This window comes from Apis cerana, linkage group LG2 (assembly GCF_029169275.1).
Source record: "Apis cerana isolate GH-2021 linkage group LG2, AcerK_1.0, whole genome shotgun sequence".
Taxonomy (NCBI): domain Eukaryota; kingdom Metazoa; phylum Arthropoda; class Insecta; order Hymenoptera; family Apidae; genus Apis; species Apis cerana.
In genome coordinates this window covers 3,750,041-3,770,826 of record NC_083853.1, presented here as the reverse complement: position 1 = coordinate 3,770,826, position 20,786 = coordinate 3,750,041, and the positions used below count along the sequence as shown (strand labels likewise).

The window sequence follows — 20,786 nt, the reverse complement described above, 5'->3', positions numbered from 1 at the left end:
AATTGATGAAATGAAATTAAACAATAATTGAAATAATATATTTCATTTTTTTCTGTATCATGTTTAATAACAGTAAATCGTAAATTTGAACAGAGAAACGTTAACAGACTTCTGGAAAGAAGATAAACAATAAAATGAAACGCTATAAAAGCCGAAATTACAGTAGCAAAATTACGAAAGAGAAAAATTTATTATACCTATGCAGTATAAGAGGGCGCCGATAAATTTACTAACAAAGCAAATAATTGCAGGAAATAAATTTTTTTTTTTTATTTGATCTATAAACATTATTCAACATATATATATATATATATATAAAGATAAAGAAAAACGGCAAAACGATACAAATTGAATTATTTCAAGAATTTTTCTGGATATAATAAAAAAATTTAGTTTTTAATTTAAAAAATAATTAAGCTTATGAATGAATATATGATAATTCCTTTATTAATAAATTTCTAACTGTATTTCATATTTTCGTAAAATTATTCTTCAATGTTTTTTGATTTTTTAAATATAACGATGATAAGTAATTTTTAAAAATGTAATAATAATAAATGATATTATTAAAAAATAAATAATAATACAATAATTTATAAAAAATCAAAATAATTTCTTAAAAAGCAAAATATTTATAAGTTAAGTTCATTTAATTAGATTTTTTTATTTATTTTAATGAATTCAATTAAAAATAAATTTATAATCTATCACAAGTAAATATAGCTTTTTATTAAAAAAAAAAAAAAAACACTCATAGAGTTTTCGTCATCGTTTTACTAATTTTTTTCCATCAGGATTTAATATACAATTAAGAAATAAATTCCACTTTATTGAATTTCAATAAGACATTTTATTCTTCTCATTTAACACAACTGTGTGTGACGCACGTGTTGTTATTCATTGTTGTTGTTGTTGTTGTTGTTGTTGTTATTGTTTATTGTTATATGTACAGAAAAATCAGCTCATATACAAAGGATGTCTGCGACGCAACACGGTCAAATAAAATCGTAGAAAAACGTTACACGCTACACGATTCGGAGGAATGCGAAACGTCATGTGTTGTCGTCTCTCCTAAAAAACGAGCGACAGAATGAATGAAACGTCCCGCCATTTGATACATTTTAATAAATGTGCATGCGCTGTGGCGCCGGTGGAAACTATTGAATTATTTCCCCCCAACGCAGTTTATTAATTCGCGACGATCGATATTACAATTAGTCCTTCAAAGTGAATGCTCAAAGGCAATGCACCAGGCTCGATTATGCATGAATATAATCCAATAAACTTGGTTGTAATTTAATGGCACACGTTCCACCGGATGTCCTACATACAAAGTATAAATAAGATCGTTCTTTGCAACGCAGTCGAACGACACGTTCTATATAATATATTTTTTTTTTCTCATATAATATAATATAAGCTACACGCACTTTTACAGAACTTCTTCTGGATAGTGAAACCATTCGAAAAATGACGCGGTACGTTCAATGATCCGAGGCAGGTTTCCGGAATCATGCTTCCAGATAGTCGACCATGATGATTATTCGCTGTTTAATTAGCGATAAACAACAGAATTTCTTTTCTTTTTTTTTGTTTTTCGATTCTGCTTCTTCTTTCGCTTAGTTTTTTTGGCTACATATCGTCATGTTTCTAGGTATATAATTCTAAAGAGGAAGATATATAATATATTCTTTGATTTTTCGTTATAAAATTCAATTATAGAATACAATCTTCAATAACGACAAACACGAATTATATTCTTTTTCGTTGAATTTGTAATATGTACAACGAAAGTAATTACACGCGACATTCACGCTTTCGTGACCGTTCTTGAGTTTTGTTCTTTTCTCGTTTGAAGAAATAGTAAATTTTATATTGAATTAAATTTCTTATTTATTATAAACTTATTGAACATTGAACATTATGTAATTTAATTATGTTTCATTATTAAAATTTTAATTAGATCTATCAATTTGTATTACTATAAAAATATATCTGTATTATAATTATTATTATAACATAATATTAACATAATGTAATGTTATTAATATATGTATAATGTTGTATAACATAAATGATCGATTGTTAAAATTTTTTAATAAAATTATTAATCTTGTCAAAAGCATTTAAAGTCAATTTGTCAATTTAACGTGGTAATTCTAATATTGAATTTGAATAAATTTTATATAAAAAAATAGAAAAATTTTTACACAGTGAAAATTTGAATAATTTGAATGCTATCATTGTATTTGTTTATTATTGTAATTAAATCGTTAAATTGATGAATTAAAGGATACTATTCATTCATTTTAATTAGAAGAGAAAAATGCCTCTAATCAAGTTCTACGTCTGTAAGAGAACGGTCACGAAAGTGTTAATATTCTAGGCGATGCAATATCAGGAGACTCGACTTCCTTTGGCGGCAGTTCATAATATAGACACAGGTGGACACAAGTTATGAGCTTGACACGAACGCAGAAACTTTTACAAAATAACTATTACTAGCAAATGTATAAAATAATTATTGAGCTTGTTTCTAAAGCGTTTCAATTTTCTAATTAAATTTAAATTTTTTAAATAGCTTGGAAGCTTTCATTTACAATGTATTCGTAATTTATAAATATATAACTATGATATTAATTATCGCTATTAATGATTGAATAAAAAAATTACGAATGAAAATGATCATCAGTAGAGATTCTAGTATTAATTATATTTTTATATGTAATAAATAAATAAATGAAGGCAATGATAAAAGAAAGAAATATCCCTTTATTAAAATAATAACGTGACTTCGTTATATTTTCGTTACCAATGATTTTCAAAGAATAATTATTAAAATTATTTTAATGAATTTAACTGTTTCATTTTTATTATTTTTTAAGTTATTATTTTTTAAAATGAAATTAATGAAAACTAATTGTATTTCGAACAAAATAATCATTCAAAAAGAAAATTACTGTTTTAAACAGTTAAAAAAAAATTATTAAGAATTATTAAAAAATACGATTTCATAAAAAAAAAATAATTTCATATATTCAAAAAAGTAATCTTTTAATATTTAAATCTTATAATTTGTGCGATTGATGCTTTTAACGTTTTAATATAAAAATATTATAACAATCATTTTTCAATAGTTCAACTTTATCTATCTCATGTAACAAATCTTTTTTTTTTTTAAATTTTATCTATCTTCTTATCCTACTTGATACGTGTTATCACATTTATTAATGTCAAATAACAAATTTGTTCGTACATTTTAGACATTACAATTACAAATACACGTATACCAATGCTTCCACAAAATCACTCTCTTTCAAAATTAATATTTCGAAAATCCAAAACTATTCAGAAACAAGCTCCCGATCAAACGTAACTGTATGCATATAGGCTTTGTCCGCACATTTTCCGGTTGATCGTTAAAATTTTACATACAGCTCCGCGTTCGAAACAATATTTGAACAAAGCCATGGACGCCTGTCGATATCCGACTATCTGACGAGCTATCCTCAGAAACGATATTGACTGCCATCGTCATTGCATTGGTGGAAATGAGTCTAGCACAAAATATATCGTATGTATGTATGTATATATATATATATATTTTATCGTCGATAATTGTGTTCCAGGCGTATGGCCGCGCCCCGACGCCATCGGGGCTGTCGCGACGCGGCCTTAGCTCGTTAAATCGTGTACAGATTATAGAATAAAAGCTTTCATAAAGAATACGGTAAATTCATAAACTTGTGTAAAACTTGAATACAAATTAGGAGTATGTGACTCGAACGTTTTCGTGCGCGGGATCGATCGTTAGAAATTATAATCTTCTTTTCCAATGAAGAGTCAATGAATTTAATTTCTTGGTTTATAGAAATGAAACATTTTATGGGCAAGATTAGTTGAAATCTTGTTCGAACCGATTGAATTTAGAAAGGAATGAGAGTAAGATTTAAATTATTTAATAATGTGGAGGATTTTCTTCGATGGATTTGAATTGAAATATACGTTCTTTTAGCATTGAATTTATGTTTCTTTAGATATTATAAAAAGAAATTTCCATTTTTCAGTTCAATAAAGATTAATAATAAATTCGTATATTTTAATTTATCTTATTTCATCTTCAAACGAGAACAGGTAATGAAACAATTGATAATTAGAAAGCAAACGATAATAAAGTAATACTTTCATGAAATTTAACAATGGAATACAAAGACGTTACGAATCGATCCTGCGCTTCTCGATCGGCCATTTTATATTTTTCTTTCCCCCTTTTTATTTAATACGTATCGTTAATCGTTAACGTTATCCTTAAATTCTTCATATTATTGTATATATTTAGTTTCGGAAGATAATACGGATGTTTATTTTATCGCTCTACGTACGTATTCGGATTTTTCCATTCTTTTGTTGCGTTTACGTCCCGTCGTCGTTCGTCCTCGTCCCATTCGGGCGGAAAAAGCGGAGCTGATAGGACGTTTCCGATATATATATATATATTTTTTCTTTTTTGCTTTTTTTCGCCTCCATTCAAACATCGATTCGCGTAGCACAAAATATCTTCGAGAGCTCGAGAATTCAAAATTGCCGCTTTTACGTACGAACAAAGTATTTCATCAATCGATATATTTATCTTTCGAGATTAGAAATTTATCGAATGTTTCGAGTGTTTTATTTCGAGCTTATCTCGAGCTTACCTTAATTTTTTGTAAGAAAAAATAATCTTACTTTTTGATAATTATCCCGAAACACATTATCAAAGTTTTTCAAAGATAGAAAATTTTAGATCAACGATCGTTCACTGGAAAGTTTAACAGAAATATATCAAAGAGGAGAAAAGTATTGAATAGAAAATTTCGTATAATATATTACCTTAGTTATTATCATTAGTATTAAATTATTTTGACACTGGTTTTTTCAATATTTATTTCTTTATTTTACATTGCCATGCGATTCTTCGCGTCAACTTATAAACGGATATTATTGTGCCATGCGAACACGATTCCTGAACGAAATCCCGATCCAGCTCTCCAGTAATATCTTTTGTTTAATATTAACTTAATCCTAAAACATGACGAGTCGTGATTTGTTCGCATCGCATCGAATCGTCGCATTTCATTACATCTTTTATTTAATTCATCATATTTATTTTTTTTCTTCATATTTTTTTTTCTTCCATTTTTTTTTTTATCTTTTTTAAACATCGTAATAATCGTAATATTCTCTAGGTAAGGATTCTCTTAAGCGCATGTACAGAGATAAAACTTTCCTCTACGTTTTGAGCATACCGCGCGGCTTTATTTATTTTTTTTCCCTTATCCCTTAATTATTATATTTTATTTTATATTTTATTTATTTATTTATTTTAAATTTATATATCCCCTTGGATTTCACCCTCCCCCTTTTTTTGTGCAGATCGCACGCTGCCTGAACGAGCAACATTTCTTTAATAGGTAATTGTAATAATAATAATAATATCTAAAACCACGTTTAAACGCCTATGGATCGATTCAACGGCTAGTTTATGAGAGAGTTGAACAGCGTTTCAAATAATAAATACCGAATTATCGGTGAAAACTGCGCCTCCATTCTGATCACATGTGTTTACATGTTCACCGTGAAACAGGCTAAATCGGTACAAAAATTAAGGGAAATCTTTCGAGTGATGAAATTGAAATGACGATTATCGAATATTTATTATACGACGCAGCACGACGAGATCTCGATCGCAAACGATTGGCAAATGAAAAAATGTTTCGAGGTGATCCGTGGTGTGATCGAAAGGGAGGGCATAGCTTTCCAACTTAGTAATTTACCATTTGACGTACCATTTCACTCGATTTCGCTTCGCGATTTGCGGCCTTTTCTCGCGTGTGTATAAGTGTGTACATGATATTACATATGCTCGACGTGTGTATCTTCTTCCTCTTCCTCTTTTACGTACAGAGATATATACAATGGTCGATAGATGCGGCTTATAATTCCCCCGTTCCTTCCTATGTATTTTTTCTTCTTCTTCATACATATTCTCGAATCGTAACGATTAATCGTCGTTTGTGCGTCGTTTCGAGTGACATGCAATGATCGGTGTGTCGATAAATCGGGTGAACTCAGATCGGATCACGGTAACGAGCACTCTCTCTCATTGGTCTTCTTTTTTCACACACATATATAATATATATATATATATATGTTCGCTTTCTCTCACAAGCATACAAATGTATTTTTTACCAAAAGAAAGAGGAAGAACGTAGCTCGTTAACAGGATAAGAGATACGAGCGTAAAAACGAGGGAGAGGGTGGTATGAAAATGTTTCGCGCGTTTCAATTCAAAAATGACGATCTCGAGCACATGCGACAACAAGCTACGTTTCCCCTCTTCTTTCTCTTCAGAAACTCAACAAATTGATCGAAACGCAAGGGAGAGCAGAGAGAGAGAGAGAGAGAGAGATGTCGTACAAATTCTACTATCTCCGGATCCTTCTCGTTTAAATTTCGCGCGGCTGAGTTCCTTCGATTTCGTCGCATTCCGTAGTACGCCTATTATATAATAATAATGTACATACATACGGTAGTATTCATATAAATGTAAACAAATGTGTTCTGGTGGGGACTGGCTGGATTATTTTTAACGAACAGCCTACGCGACGAATCACGATTTCGAGCGATCGAAATAGATTCAGGCTGCAAGGTAAAAATGATACCAGCGAGTCGCGATGGCCGAGGATACGCGGTCAACGTCACGGTAACACCGATCACAGTAAGTTCGCGCGTTTTAATTAAATATATCTCGCGGTTATTATATTCTCTTTTGCAATCGAGAAACGATGAAGAACGATACAAAATCAACATCTCCGTCGTACACCCGGGTCGAGTACGTTGGAGAGAATAGGAACAGAGACGAATATGGGAACAGACTACTTGGTTGCCCGTGTAACCTAATTCAATTCCTTTGTATTTAGTTCATTATAATATTGTATAATGAATTCCCTTAAAGTTATTACAATTTTTAATCTTTTTCTCCTTTTTTATTTTTTTTTTTTCAATTTTTCTTATCAACACTTCGCGCTATTAACCTTTGTTTAATAATTATGTATAATTCGAGTAACACCACGAATGTTCGTAGCGTTCCGCAAGATGGCGAATATCTTTTTTACGATTTTTCTCCCCTCTTAAACACGGTTATCCTCCCGTGATAACTTATGTATGTATAACTTTCGCTAAGTGTAGGTACGTGTGTACATGTGTGTGAATATGCGTATGTATTATGTATAAGTCATTTATAGAATTCATATTTATATAACGTTATAACCTAAGAGCACATGTCTATTTATATTATTTATACTTGATGAATATACATGTATCTATACATACGCGCTCGCGTCTATATTTATACGTATATGTATATTCCATAGTATGCGTGTATGTATATGCATGTTGTTATTTAATACGATGCGCTTTACAATAACTCTCTCTTTTTTTTTTTTTACTTCTCTTCTTTCTTTCTTTCTTTCTTTTATTTCATTCGCCTGAAACGAAATCGCTTAACATGTAACAATGTGCTTTTACGACCACGCGCTCTGACTCTTGTTCGCCGATCGTGGCGCCATCTGAGATCGAAGCGTGTTAGTGATATCTTAAAAATTGGAGATAATTGAAAACATTGCTGTAAAGGAAAATTAATTATGAAAAATATTATAATCATAATAATAAGATTCTTTAGAGAGTCTTTTTATCATTGGAAAATAGTTGAAAAAATGATTCGTGGACATATATGTTTAAAAATATAGTATATACATAAAAATTATATATAATTATTTACAATAATTTTTATCATAAGTATTTCATAAAAATATTTCAATATTTTGTCAAAGTTCTATGAAATATTATTATGTTTCAATTTTTTTAAAAAATTGAAAATATCTCTTAGTTAATATTAAGTTTAACATTTTTTGAATTAATGTAAAATAAATGATTATTCGGAAATTTAATATATATATATAATATATAAAAAAGTTAAACATTCGTGTATTTTTCTCATTTTAAAAACTACATTAACTCTCGAAGTGAATCTTATCATTAGAAAAAATTATAGAAAAATATATAAAATGATATGTTATTGAAAACGAAATTTAAAAATTTCTGATATGTTTCAGAATATAAAAATCGTGAATAAAATCATCATTTATGCTTTTGAAAGAAATTTAACACCTTACACCTAATTTAATTGTATAAACATATAATACAATCGAGAAACTTTCTAAAAAAAGAATCTACAAATTTCTTCCCAATAAATCATTATTAATTAATCATCATGTGTCTAACACATAACACATTTTTATTGCAACAATCATTAAATCACTTCTTTCTTTAACTACTTTTAAATTATATTCAAAAATATTTTTTATAATTTATAATTTTTTTCTCATTTCTTTTTCCAAAAAGTTCCTTAATATTGATTTGATTATTGGTTTGATTAATTTTGAGCAATTTTCGTTTTCGAAATAAATGATATAAATCATGATAAATCAAATATGATTACACGTCATTTACTTTTCCTCCTATTAGTCACGAAATCTCTAATAGAAGCCACAATGAAAGATTTCCGGATTGTCGAAAGCGTTCCAAGCACGTGCAGTATCGAATCTCGAGCTGTGGATCTTCGATATCAAGTCGAAATTGGCTGCAACCCGATAAATTAGACGACGATTGGCAATTTCCACGTTAAGCCTCGTCATTTCCGTTATGAGGCTCCTCTGTTCATCAAGCAGAGCTCCTCGTAATTGACAGCGTTTAGCCACGAATGAAGACACGTTAAATTCTGTCATGTAACCATTGTGAATTTTGCTTTTCGTTTGTTTGAAAATTACTCCTTTTACACAAATCTGAGAATTAAAAAAAAGAAAAAAAATTCTTGTTAATTTACAAGTTTAAATATAATTTCAGAGATTAGTTGGAAAAATTTTGTAAGAATAATGAAGTACGTTTTAAAAAAGTTGATTGGTTCGAATCTTTAATGACTCGTTGAAACCAAGAAACTTTATAAAAATATTGAACGATAAAAGATGCAGATTTATTTTCATGTTACCTTAACTTTTTATGGACATAAAAGATGCATACTCCAGTTCAAAGTTTAAATCACTTTTTAAGCTTTGGATGAAGTTTTTCATATACATATAGTTTTAAATTGAAAGTAATATGAAATTTTGTATATTAATTTTCGTTTGATATTATTGGACAACGAAAGACTGCAAGAATTTTAGTTCAATTATTTAGAAAAACACAAAATTAAAATTAAATATCCCGATGTTAAGTAGTCCATTCGAAATTGTTATGATCACGATTTTTTATCCGTGCTTGGAATTCTTTCCTTAAATTGTCAATTTCTTAATTTCATCCTCAAATTACAATCTCTTTTTAAATCAAGACTTTCGATAAGTATATTAAGAACGAATAATTTAAAATTAATTTAAAATTCTAAATTCCTTCTATATTCTAATTGCCTCTGTTTTTTTCTCAATCTTCGACATCTCCAAAACAAACCGAATTATCTTAAATATACACACACGCCGTAGAAAAATTGCATGGAAAGCAGCAAGGAAAAAGAGCGCGCATAGAAAGCATTTGCTTCCCATAGGAGGGTATAAAATGTACAGTGGATGATTTTGGCCAGCCGGCCAGCCGACTGGAAATACAACTTATTGGCGCGCATTGGTCAGACGTTCGAATCTATTCATTAACCATAGCCGAATTATGGGTAAATCGGATTAAACAGCGTCATTTCGCGTCGTGTTTTCTCGGTCAAATGATTCGATATATTCGGAATCACGGAGGATCGAATGTGCCTTATATATACGTTCAAAAATTTATGTAACCAGCGAACGAGAATCGAGCATCGAAATAAAAGGACTCGAAAAAACATTGGCAGGCTTATGAATCGGAATATAATCAACCTGACCCAACCAATCTGTGTTGATTGAAGTTGTTTTATCGGCGAGCTATATTTTTTGTTCAAATCGATTGACTTTTCTTTTTATTAAAAATTGATAATCGATCGATCGTGATGACCAGTGCGCGCGTGATTTTCGATGCGGAAACGCAGCGAATGGCGGATATGGTGGTCACTGATCTGTGATTCGATTTAATCACCGCGAAAGAAATCGTAAAAAAATAACTTGCTCGTTCGACGATTTTCGTTTCGATAATTCGATCCACGAATTATTTACACGAGAATAAAGTGGTTGGCCTGATGGCCGCGAATATTCTCTTACATATCTAAATATGTGCGTGATTTTCGACAAGCAGAGATAAATGTCAACGGGAATGATGAGTATGAATATTAAAAAATGACGGCACGGAGAGTAGCTTTTGTGTTCGTCGATTTATCAGATGGCGTCACTCGCGGCGGAAACATTAATCTCAAGGGGTTTCGCGTTCGGCAATGATTAATAATCAATTCTTATCACAGAAGTTATTTACACGATACACACTTCGGATCGATCGGACCTCGAGTGAGATCGTGGCTCGATCAAACGAACCGACATTCGTTCGCGTTCCCTTTTTTTTTTTCTTTTTTTTTTTTATCTTCGAAGCACAGACAAGAAATCTAGCCGTCCTATCGGAAAGAGACTCGAGAAAAATTGCGCGTTTTTTGTCCATTGTCATTTGCAAACGTATCCTCTGCCTCTTTTTGCATTGCAGAGATATACGATAGAGAAACTTTGCTCTTCTTTTTACGTGATAACGTATATGATACATACATGATACGTTCTTCAACTGAGCATATACAATGATCGACGAAACGTGAAAAATTGTTCGAGTATGCGATCAAAAATTGAAAATTTTTCGAAAAAATTTTACTCGTTCCACGAATGTGGAAACATTCTTTTCTTCAGCGCAAAGAGCAAAGTATTCGTCAGGAACGCAAAACGCATATTTTATTCGAATATACAGTGTTCTTTTTTCTTTATTTGATTTTCTTTATCTGCCTAATGTTTAAACGCACGATGCCTAATTAAACGTATGATAATTTTTCGAATTTTTCGAAATATCTTTTCTTCTTTTTTTTTTTTTCTTTTTTGATATTGATTTGTATAACTGATTTGACGCTTATCGCGAGATAAAATCGCGATGTTTAATCGGCAGAAAACAAAACGAAAAAGCTTGCGTTGCCATTTTGTCGTTTTTTTATTTCACCTATACCTACGTATAATCATGTTTCCTTTTTTTTTTTTTTTGTTGTGTAACGGCGATAATTATTGGCGATAGTAGTAACAATTCTGATTGCCATATTTAACAGTAACGATGATGGCGATATCGGTATCGTTAATAGCGACGATGATAATAATAATAATAATGATTGTGATGATGATAAGAAGAATGATAATAAAATAATAACAACAATAATAATAACAATAATAATAACTTTCCGCAGCATTAGCTTTTGATAATATCGTAGATAAGAGAGTAGTGGTAATAATAGTAATAATAGTTGCAATCACGATATCAACGATGACGATTTTTCCGGCAAAAAGAAAAAAAAAAAAACATTATAACATTTTCAAACACCAACGAAACGATTATCATAAATTGAACTTTGGACTCGTTATTCTCGTTACAAGGACTCCATTTAGTTTCTCTAGCTCATTTTTCACTAGCTCAATACACGCGCGACCATTTTATTCTTGGAAAACGAAATCTAATCTCCTCGTTCTCTTAAATAATATATAAATATCGTGTAAAATTTCTTAGCTGATACTTGCTAGGCTGACTTAATGAGCATTCATATTAAAAAATGCACCCTCTATTCTCTTTAATATAAAATCTTTGCATTTCATATTGTTAAGAATAAACTATTCATTAGATTTAATGACGGTGTCTTTTTCTCAACGTCGATTTTTTTTCCTTGTTTTTTTTTTTCCCCATTTCAATATTTTCGTTTATATTATTTACGACCATAGCATAGATCCGGTTCCATTTTATTGATGTTCCGACCGAAATTTAATTCTAAAACTTTCCGAGCATCGATCCAATCGGTAAATTGTCGGTCAATCGCTGCCAATTTCGAATGAAGAACGATAACCGCAGTTATTCCCATATACATACGCGTTCGGAGCAAACGAAACTGCGAATTAGAAAATTACGCTAGGTCGGAGCACGGTTCATCGATCGAAACTTTTTCCTCGAATAAGCGAAATCGTCGTCCAAATTTTCTCCCCGTTCGATTAGATTTGTGGTTGCTCTCTTTTATTAAATGTTCAATTACGTATTTCGTTGTTCTAGAAATTTGTCTTTCGATCTATCGCCATACATCGTTTTGAAACGAAACGTTCTTATTCTTAAGAAGGAAAGAAAATTGATAAAAAAAAAAAAAGAATTATCACAATTTCTTTTATCACGATTTTCTTCATATCGAAATATTATTTTATGTGAAATGATTGTCGGTGATGTACGAGCAGCTTAAATAGAAAGAAATTTGAGAAAAAATTCTGGAAAATATTTATGTGTGGCGATACATCTTTCCTTTTTTTTTTTTTTGTCTTTTTTTTTCTTATAACGATCGAATCAGGAATCGACGATTTTTCGAGCGTGATTCTTTTTTTAAAATAAAGATTGCCAACGATTTTTATTAAATTTATCGCGAGAAAAATTTTTAACGTGACACTGTATTTGTTTGGAAGTTCTTTTGTTTCCCTTGCTTCATATTTCCTCTTCTTAAATTAGATATCGTTATAATAAAATTCTATTTAAATTCTTATTTATAATTTTATCCTTATACTTACAAGTTACTAACACTGTTCGTGACGCCTATTTACGTCGCTATGATGTATTGAGTCCCCACGCCATGCAAACATGTTTCTATATACAGAATTTATTTGAGTATTTTAATCAGAACACCTCGAAGTTTATTCATTATTATTATGTTATTCATTTCACTTCGCGTTTCAACGATTGATCGATTACACTCTCATTCCGTACAGTTTTCTCTACTGGAAAAATAGAAAGGATTTTCACAGTTTTAAGTAAAAGATTTATTGTTTCGTAAGATTCATTTGTGCGATACGAAGATCAATGACTGTACTGCTGAATTGTTCCGTTTTTTTTTTCTTTTTTTTTCTAATTTTCTCTCGCCTAGATTTTTCATTTCCATAATTATCCCATAATTTAACATAACCGATGCAGTTGCGAAAAACGATCCTGTATTTATACGATTATTATTTCTCGCGTATGTTTCACGTGTATATTTTTAATTTTATATTCGTTGTACGATACGAGGAGTGCAACTGCCATGTCTCTTCTTAATTCTTTTTTTCGATCCGTCTACGCCACGCTGAAGCATTTATATTCTATTTGAAAAAAGAAAATTAGAATAAATTTTATATATAACGTTTCTTATGATCAATTTTGTTATATTATTTAATCAATTTCTTCTATTTCAATAATTTACGATGAAATGTATTCAGTAGAGTAAAAAGGGATTAACGCGATTAATTCGATTTGTTTTCATACAGATGCGAAGCTCGTTAGAACATTAAACATACCCGTATTATATTTTATTATGTAGATGTATTAAATATACGAAAATGGTGACCATGATACAAATATCATCGAGATATTATCGATCGTCTATTTTTTTGTTTTAATTCTGCTTTAAATATTTATATACAAAAAGAGAAAAATTTAAAAAGAATCAATTCCTGTAATTTATATCGATTCGAAAATTTAATCGAACAGAAAATGATTAACACGTTCCATATTGTGTATTATAGATAGATTAATAATAAAAATTTCAAAAGTTTCATGAAATTTATTTAAACATTGGATCAAATTTTAGAATATATTCGTACAAGGGAAAATATCAAGATGTTAAATTGATATAAAAAAAATTAAAAGCTATAACACTCTGTTTTTTAACAATTGAAATAATTATTTGAAATATTTGATATTGAAAGATAGCTTCTTTTTTTGTAATCTTTTTGTCATTTTAAATTCTTTTCCTTTAGAAAACATTTTTCGCTTGTGCTTCAATAAAACCAATTTATTATAAATAACTTTATTATTGTTATTATAATAATTAAGTTATGGATGTATTTATACATTTATAAAAAATTTGAATCAAATATAGAAATCTACAAAATGCACATTGTATGAAAAAAAAATACAAAAAATACAAAATATAACGCATTATGATATTTGAAGAATAAGACAAATCTTTATTTAAACTCCATTTTCTTTATTCATGTTCATAAAAATGTTTGTATTTTGTATAAACACTTTTAATTATCATCATTATCATCATTATCTATTATCATTTAATAAAATATTATATTTTCGATATAACTTTTCATTTGAATTTAATATTTTATTGCTGTTAATGAATAATACTTATTCGTTTCACAATATGGAACGTATTTAAATGGATTTAACACTGTCGTGGTTTGGTCTTTGTAATTGATGATACAGTGTGAAATACACCTATTGCATTAAACTGAAGTTTACGCCATTCAACGAAGAATTCGCGCATAGAAGTGGACGTCGCGACGTTAAATTTCATTTCGGAATGCTTTCAGTGTGATTACGCACCAGACCATCAAATGTAGACACGCACGCAATTCAATTGTCCCGAGCTACAGAGGGACCTCCAACTTCCGGTTTATATCTTGTTTCGTTCGTGATGTGTTTGTAATTCGTTAAATTAAATTGTACAATTTGAGATTTCTAATTTGTGATAATGCTAAATATTAATTATAAATTTATAATTTTTGAAATATTAAATATTTATTTAACTCCTGTTTGAATTAAAAAATGTTAAACATGGATCATAATTCAATTTATATCTACTGTTTTTTTTTTTTATTTAGTTCTCATTCATTTTAAAATATTTTATAATCAAAAGCAATTTAAATTTCAAGATTTAAATTTGGAAGAAATTTTTATGCTACAAGTTATTAAGCTAATTAAAAAGCAATTAATCTTTTATTTATGAAATAACATCACTATATATGCATGTCTTTATTAAAGTCAAATTATGCAGTTAAAGGTTTTATTATTCCTTTTTGGTAGCCATAATTGCGAGAGTTAATTCGAGCAATTAATGCTATTGTAATTTTGGAGATGAAACCGTAACTAATTGCGTAAAACTGTTTCGGACATGAGGCAAATAATTGCTTCATAAATTCGATTTTTTATATCGACATTTATAATTTATTTTCATCGATTTATTTTATGTTTAATTGATTAATCGAAATGAAACGAATATACAATTAAAAAAAGTGAAATATTAATTTAATGAAGAATGTTAATTTATATTTTAATCATTTCCAATTATAAATAAATATTTAAAAACGCAAAGATAAATTATCACAACGTTAGTATTAATCATATAATACTTTTTTAGATCATCTATCATCATTTTAAATAGATATGATTTAATTCGAACGGAAATTGCAAAATTTTATCGTGATTTATTGATTTATTGATTTCGTAATTAAATATCTGAAAATTAAATGTGCAAAAAATATATAATATATCGTGCCTTTAAAATTATAAAAATGGAATTTTCCACAAATTTTATTATGTATTTAATCTTTGTATTGAAAATTATAGCATTATCATCCCTCGTTTTATCCACGATATGAATTTAATTCGATATGAATTACAATTAATAAAGAATAAAGATTTTTAAACCAGTTCGTTTTCAAGTAATATTTTTTATATTACCCAGTTATCTATCCATCTATAAAAGACAAATTGCTTCTAAATCAATCTATTTTATTTTTCTTATTAATCAATTGCATAAGAGTGTTTATATCAATTCTAATCAAATGAAAAATTTTTCAATCTCTTTATCGTTTATTCTTTCTTTCAATTTTTTTTTATCAAATATCAAATCAAAGATATCTTTCGATATCTTTCGATATGAATACAATACGATAATAACTCGATAATATTAATTAATGACAAAAGAAAACAATTCTAAGAAGAATTATAAAGAAAAAATTTTCTCGCGATCAGAGTACAGTCATTGAGAACTTCTATGTGGTCGAAGAACGCAAGTTGCAAGCAGGATAATCACGTGATTGATGATCAATTACGATACTTCAAATCTTATTCGCAGCTCAACGGAACTCTTCGTTGCGGACATATCGAAGATCTTTCAAGAATTCGGATTCGTGTCTGTACGGAAAGCAGGGGTTGTCCAACTTGGCAGTTTTGTCTTCTGTACATCTCTCATCTCAAACCCCACCGAATATTATTCTATTCGATCGTCCTTATTATCCTAAAAGGCAAACTTTATTTCTCCATTAAAAGAAACATTATCAAATTAATCATGGATATTAAACGTGATCGAGAGAACTTTGTTTGATTTTTTTTTTTTTTTTTTTTTTTTTTTTTGCTTTCTTATACATTGTGCACATTGTGTATTTATAGTTCGTCGAATCCTACTCGAATTGCAGCTTACGTATCTAACTGTGAAAAGGTTGGACACCCCTGTCTCGAGTTTTTTCTTGGTTTTTTTTTTTTTATTTGGCAGTTATATAAAGACCGTATCAGTTCCACGAGAGACTTAGTGGTGCGATAATGTTCTCGATTCGATCGTACACAATTACGCCCGCACACAAAGCGATTATAATTATCATCATTATTATTATTATTCATTTGTTATTAACATATGTAATATTATTAACAATATTATCATCATTAGCATTATTCAATCATTATTATTATTATTATTATTATTATTATTATTATTATTATTATTACTATTATTATTATTATTAATTAAATTTACTATTAATATTATTTATATCATTAGTCATTACGATTATTATCGTTACCATTATCATTATTATTATTGTTATTATCATTATTACTATTATTGTTGTCCTTCTTCTCCCTTCTATCGTTCGTGTCTGTTAACTATTGTTACTGAAAGGCCGCGACAACACTCTCTCGAGGAATGCGCACACAAGCACACAGCTTTCTCGAATTCCCCCTAATAGCCTCGAACGAATCGATGCTCCTCCTCGCTCGAGAGACGAGGACGCGCTCTTCTTGCATAATTTAAAATTATAAGATCGTCGTACGACATCGAGCGTCGATCACCTCCATCCGCGGAAAGTTTGATACCAGATAGATAGATAAATAGAAGATGGATAGATAGATAGATAGATAGATAGAGAGAGAGAGAGAGAGAGAGAAAGATAGCGACTGCGCTCGATTAAGTTTTAAACGAGGAGAGAAAGGATTTTTAGCCGAAGAAAATGAACGCACAACGTGGCCGTGTATTGTCAATAATGTATAATGTGTCGAGGCGCTTTCTTTGTCCTCCTCTAAGTCCCTTTTCTAATCGCTTCCTGCCAAGTCTTCCGGTTCTTCTGGTTCGGTTCTTCCACGCGAGGGGCGCTTTCTCGTTTTTAAACGTGTGTGTTCGAAGCGTTTGAAAAATTTTGGTCGGTCAGCAAGAACCGAACGAACGACGACCTCTTCGACCTCTTCCGCCTCCTCTTCCGGCCTCTTCACTCTTGCTTGTTCCTCCCCTTTCTTCCTTCGCCTCTTCCTCCTTCCTTTCGACGAAACTGGAAGCACGTCTCACACGTAGTATTTCTTCGCGTGCAATCACTCCATTCCAGAGTTTTCTTCTTTTTTTCGGGGGAAGAAAACGGGAGAAACAGAGAGAAAGAGAGACAGAGAGAGAGAAAGAGAGAAAAAGAAAGAGAGATAGAGAGATAGAGAGAGAAAGAGAGAGAGAGGGAGAGAGCGAGAAGAAAGGAAGCACGAAGCAACGAGCAGCTTTTTTCGTGCTCTCTCGTTACTTGATCGCTTTTCCGTGGCAGCCTCCTCGAAACCCACGTATCGTCGTTTCTGTGGAACAGAAATAAGTAATTGCGGGATTGAATCAATCAATTATTATGCGTTAGGTAAATTATATTGATGTATGAGACGTATGAATATGTGTTGAAAATTAATTGAAAAAGTACAAACTACCGGCTGATGAATACAACTTTATAATAAATATTATTTTTGAAAATAATTTCATCGCATTATCAATTTTGATTCTTATATATTTGTATAATTTATTCATACACTTAGAATTTAGAATTAATATACTTAATTTTAAATTAATTAAGAAATTATATAATGATTAATTATATTTTTTTAATTCTTATACCATTTGTTTATATATTAATGAACTATTGCTAGATATGGAACAATTTATAAAAATGAAATTTGATAATTTTCATATGTATTCATTATTAAAATTTACATGATTTTTGATTTGTGCGCATTTGATGTAACAAAATAGAAATCTCTTTTTCTCATTTATTACTAACGAAATAGCATATATATATTAATTTATTACATTTATTTAGATAACTTGTCAAATTTAATAACTTTACTTGGAATATTTATTTATATTTTATACAGTGACCTATATTAGAAATTAAAGTTTGCACGAAATTCTAAATGTTTGAAAATTCAATTTCTAATTTCTCAGTTTATAATTTTGGGAAAATTGTATACCACGTTGAAATAATTGTGATAACGAACGAGATAAGCTTGCTATACGTAGAATAATTTCATATTGTACTAATTTTCTATGCTACTCTAATGAATTAAGAGTGATGTTGAATGCAATAATTCATATATATTTTATACGCGTAGAAGTCATTAGAAATTGATGAACAATGGTATTCTCTTTCATTATCATTAAACATCATTTCATCATGATCGTAATGGAAAATTTGTATTTACAATTACAAATAAAATGTAAAAAAAATATTGAGAGAGCATAATTTAAAGAAAAATTGTTTTAAAATAACATATGATGTTTTTCTGCGTAGGAGAATATAGATATATATAAGTGGGAAATAAAATTTGATTAGCTTCATATATATATATTCCTTTATGAATATTATGTTGAATCTGAAAGATTTAAATGAGCTGAGAAGCATAATTTAGCGAATTTCAGTAACGAGAAAGAATATTTAAGAAAAAATTACGTCTCTTTTAAATTTATTGCGAAATTATTTTTTAAAGAGGATCGTAAAGGAAATATGAAACGAGATATGAGAAGATATGAAAGTGTACTTCGTTTTTTAAATGAAATGCTTTCAACATATGACGTCGTGATTACTCCATTTTGTAATGACTTCAGACTAGTTGATTATTGTACATTATATTTAAATAAATTATATATAAAAAATGTATATGTAAAAAATGAAAGATATGAAATACTAATGATTAATACGTAATAAATATTGAATAGCTATAGTACCTTTGGCAATTTTTGTGCATTTTTTCGGTGACTTGACCGGGGCAGTCTATTTATTGGACGATTATGTGTGGCGCACGACACAATATCACTATCGTGGCCAAAACCGTGAACAACGTGAAAACGATCAAGCAAAGCCTGTAACGAACAAAATTATTAAAATTAAAGATATCTTAAATGAACATTCATTATTATTGATTAAGTTCTTTTTAATAAATAATACAGAATCTATATATTTCATACAAAAGATGAATATTAATTCTAATAAATAATTGAAAAAATAAAAATTAAATTAATAAGATTAATTAAACGATAATTTATATTATCTTTATTCTATAAAGAATATTTAATATTTAATAATAAATAATAATAAATAAGAATAAATCATGGAGTAAATCATTATTGAAATTAACAAGAACTTAATATTCTACATCTAATATTAATAAAATATACTAAACCTGTCCACCACCATAGCGGCGAATTTCCAGTCGCTAATGATCTCGTCGCTTTCATCCGCCTTTTTCATACGATCCGTAATGAATCGTAATTCCTTAAGAATCGTGTGCAATTCCTCCTGCATCCCGCTAAGAGGTAACGATGCGGACGTATCTTCGACTGTTGCTGGTCTTCCGGTAGATATCGGTGTACCGAACGCCGACCTGTTACAAATAAATTAATCATTCAATGGAAATTCTTTATTTTTTTGCAAAAATGAAAATTTATGATATTATAGAATGTAATACAAATATAGTAAAAATATGATATGTGTGTTATAAAATCGAAAATTCAATAGCACATAATTCTGATTTGAATATTATTTTAATAGCGTCGGAAATATAAAAGGATATAAATACAGAAGAGAAAGAAAATTATTATTGTCAGTGCAAAACGAGATTTCAATTTATATTTTCTTATTATTTTCCTAGAAATTTATTATATAATAATTACGTATTTTAATAAACGTAGTGAAAGAAGAAAATTAATTAAGTGATAATCAACAATTATATATGTTGCAATATTTAAAAAAGTTATTTAAAAAAGAATAATGTAATAAATTTGATCGAAAATCTATTGTTATGCAATATTTATTATATTAAATTTTTATTTTTTAAACTAGTATTTTATAATAAATTATTGATAACAATTTATATTTCGATCTGTTTGATAAAAATCTGTTTTTTTCTTAGAATACTATTTTTTGTGCTATATCAGACACAATAAGTTGAATTTTTAATTCGTTTTTAACGAATTGAATTTAACTTATTTTCAATAATATTTTCACCAAATATTTGAAGTAACAATCAAAAAATACGTGAATCAAAAAATAGGGAATGTGATATATTTTCACGTTAATGTCCAAGTTTCATCGAACATTTTACGTTGAGACGTTTCATAAATAAATTTTGTCACGTCGTTCTATATGGCGGACACATTGAGAAGCATATGGAATTATTTTATCGGAAATGTCTCAACTAGCATTTGATATCAATGAGATATCACGAACAGGCATCAA

The 20,786-nt window shown here is 29.2% G+C and overlaps 1 protein-coding gene across 5 annotated transcripts in view; it reads right to left on the bottom strand.

Annotated features, from left to right (window-relative positions):
• Positions 1-826: 826 nt before the first annotated feature.
• LOC107997516 (neuronal acetylcholine receptor subunit alpha-7) overlaps positions 827-20,786 on the bottom strand; it is a 367,007-nt gene continuing 347,047 nt past the window's right edge. For 4 of the 5 annotated variants that reach the window (XM_028666579.2, XM_062071768.1, XM_017056162.2 and 1 more), the window contains 4 exons: positions 19,732-19,932; positions 19,277-19,411; positions 4,383-17,862; positions 827-3,557 (listed from right to left, as the gene is read on the bottom strand). In XM_028666579.2, coding sequence (XP_028522380.1) covers positions 19,327-19,411; positions 19,732-19,932 — 286 coding nt within the window. In that variant the 3' untranslated portion in view covers positions 827-3,557; positions 4,383-17,862; positions 19,277-19,326. The remainder of the gene's footprint in view (positions 3,558-4,382; positions 17,863-19,276; positions 19,412-19,731; positions 19,933-20,786) is intronic. The other variant, XM_062071767.1, reaches the window with a different exon arrangement.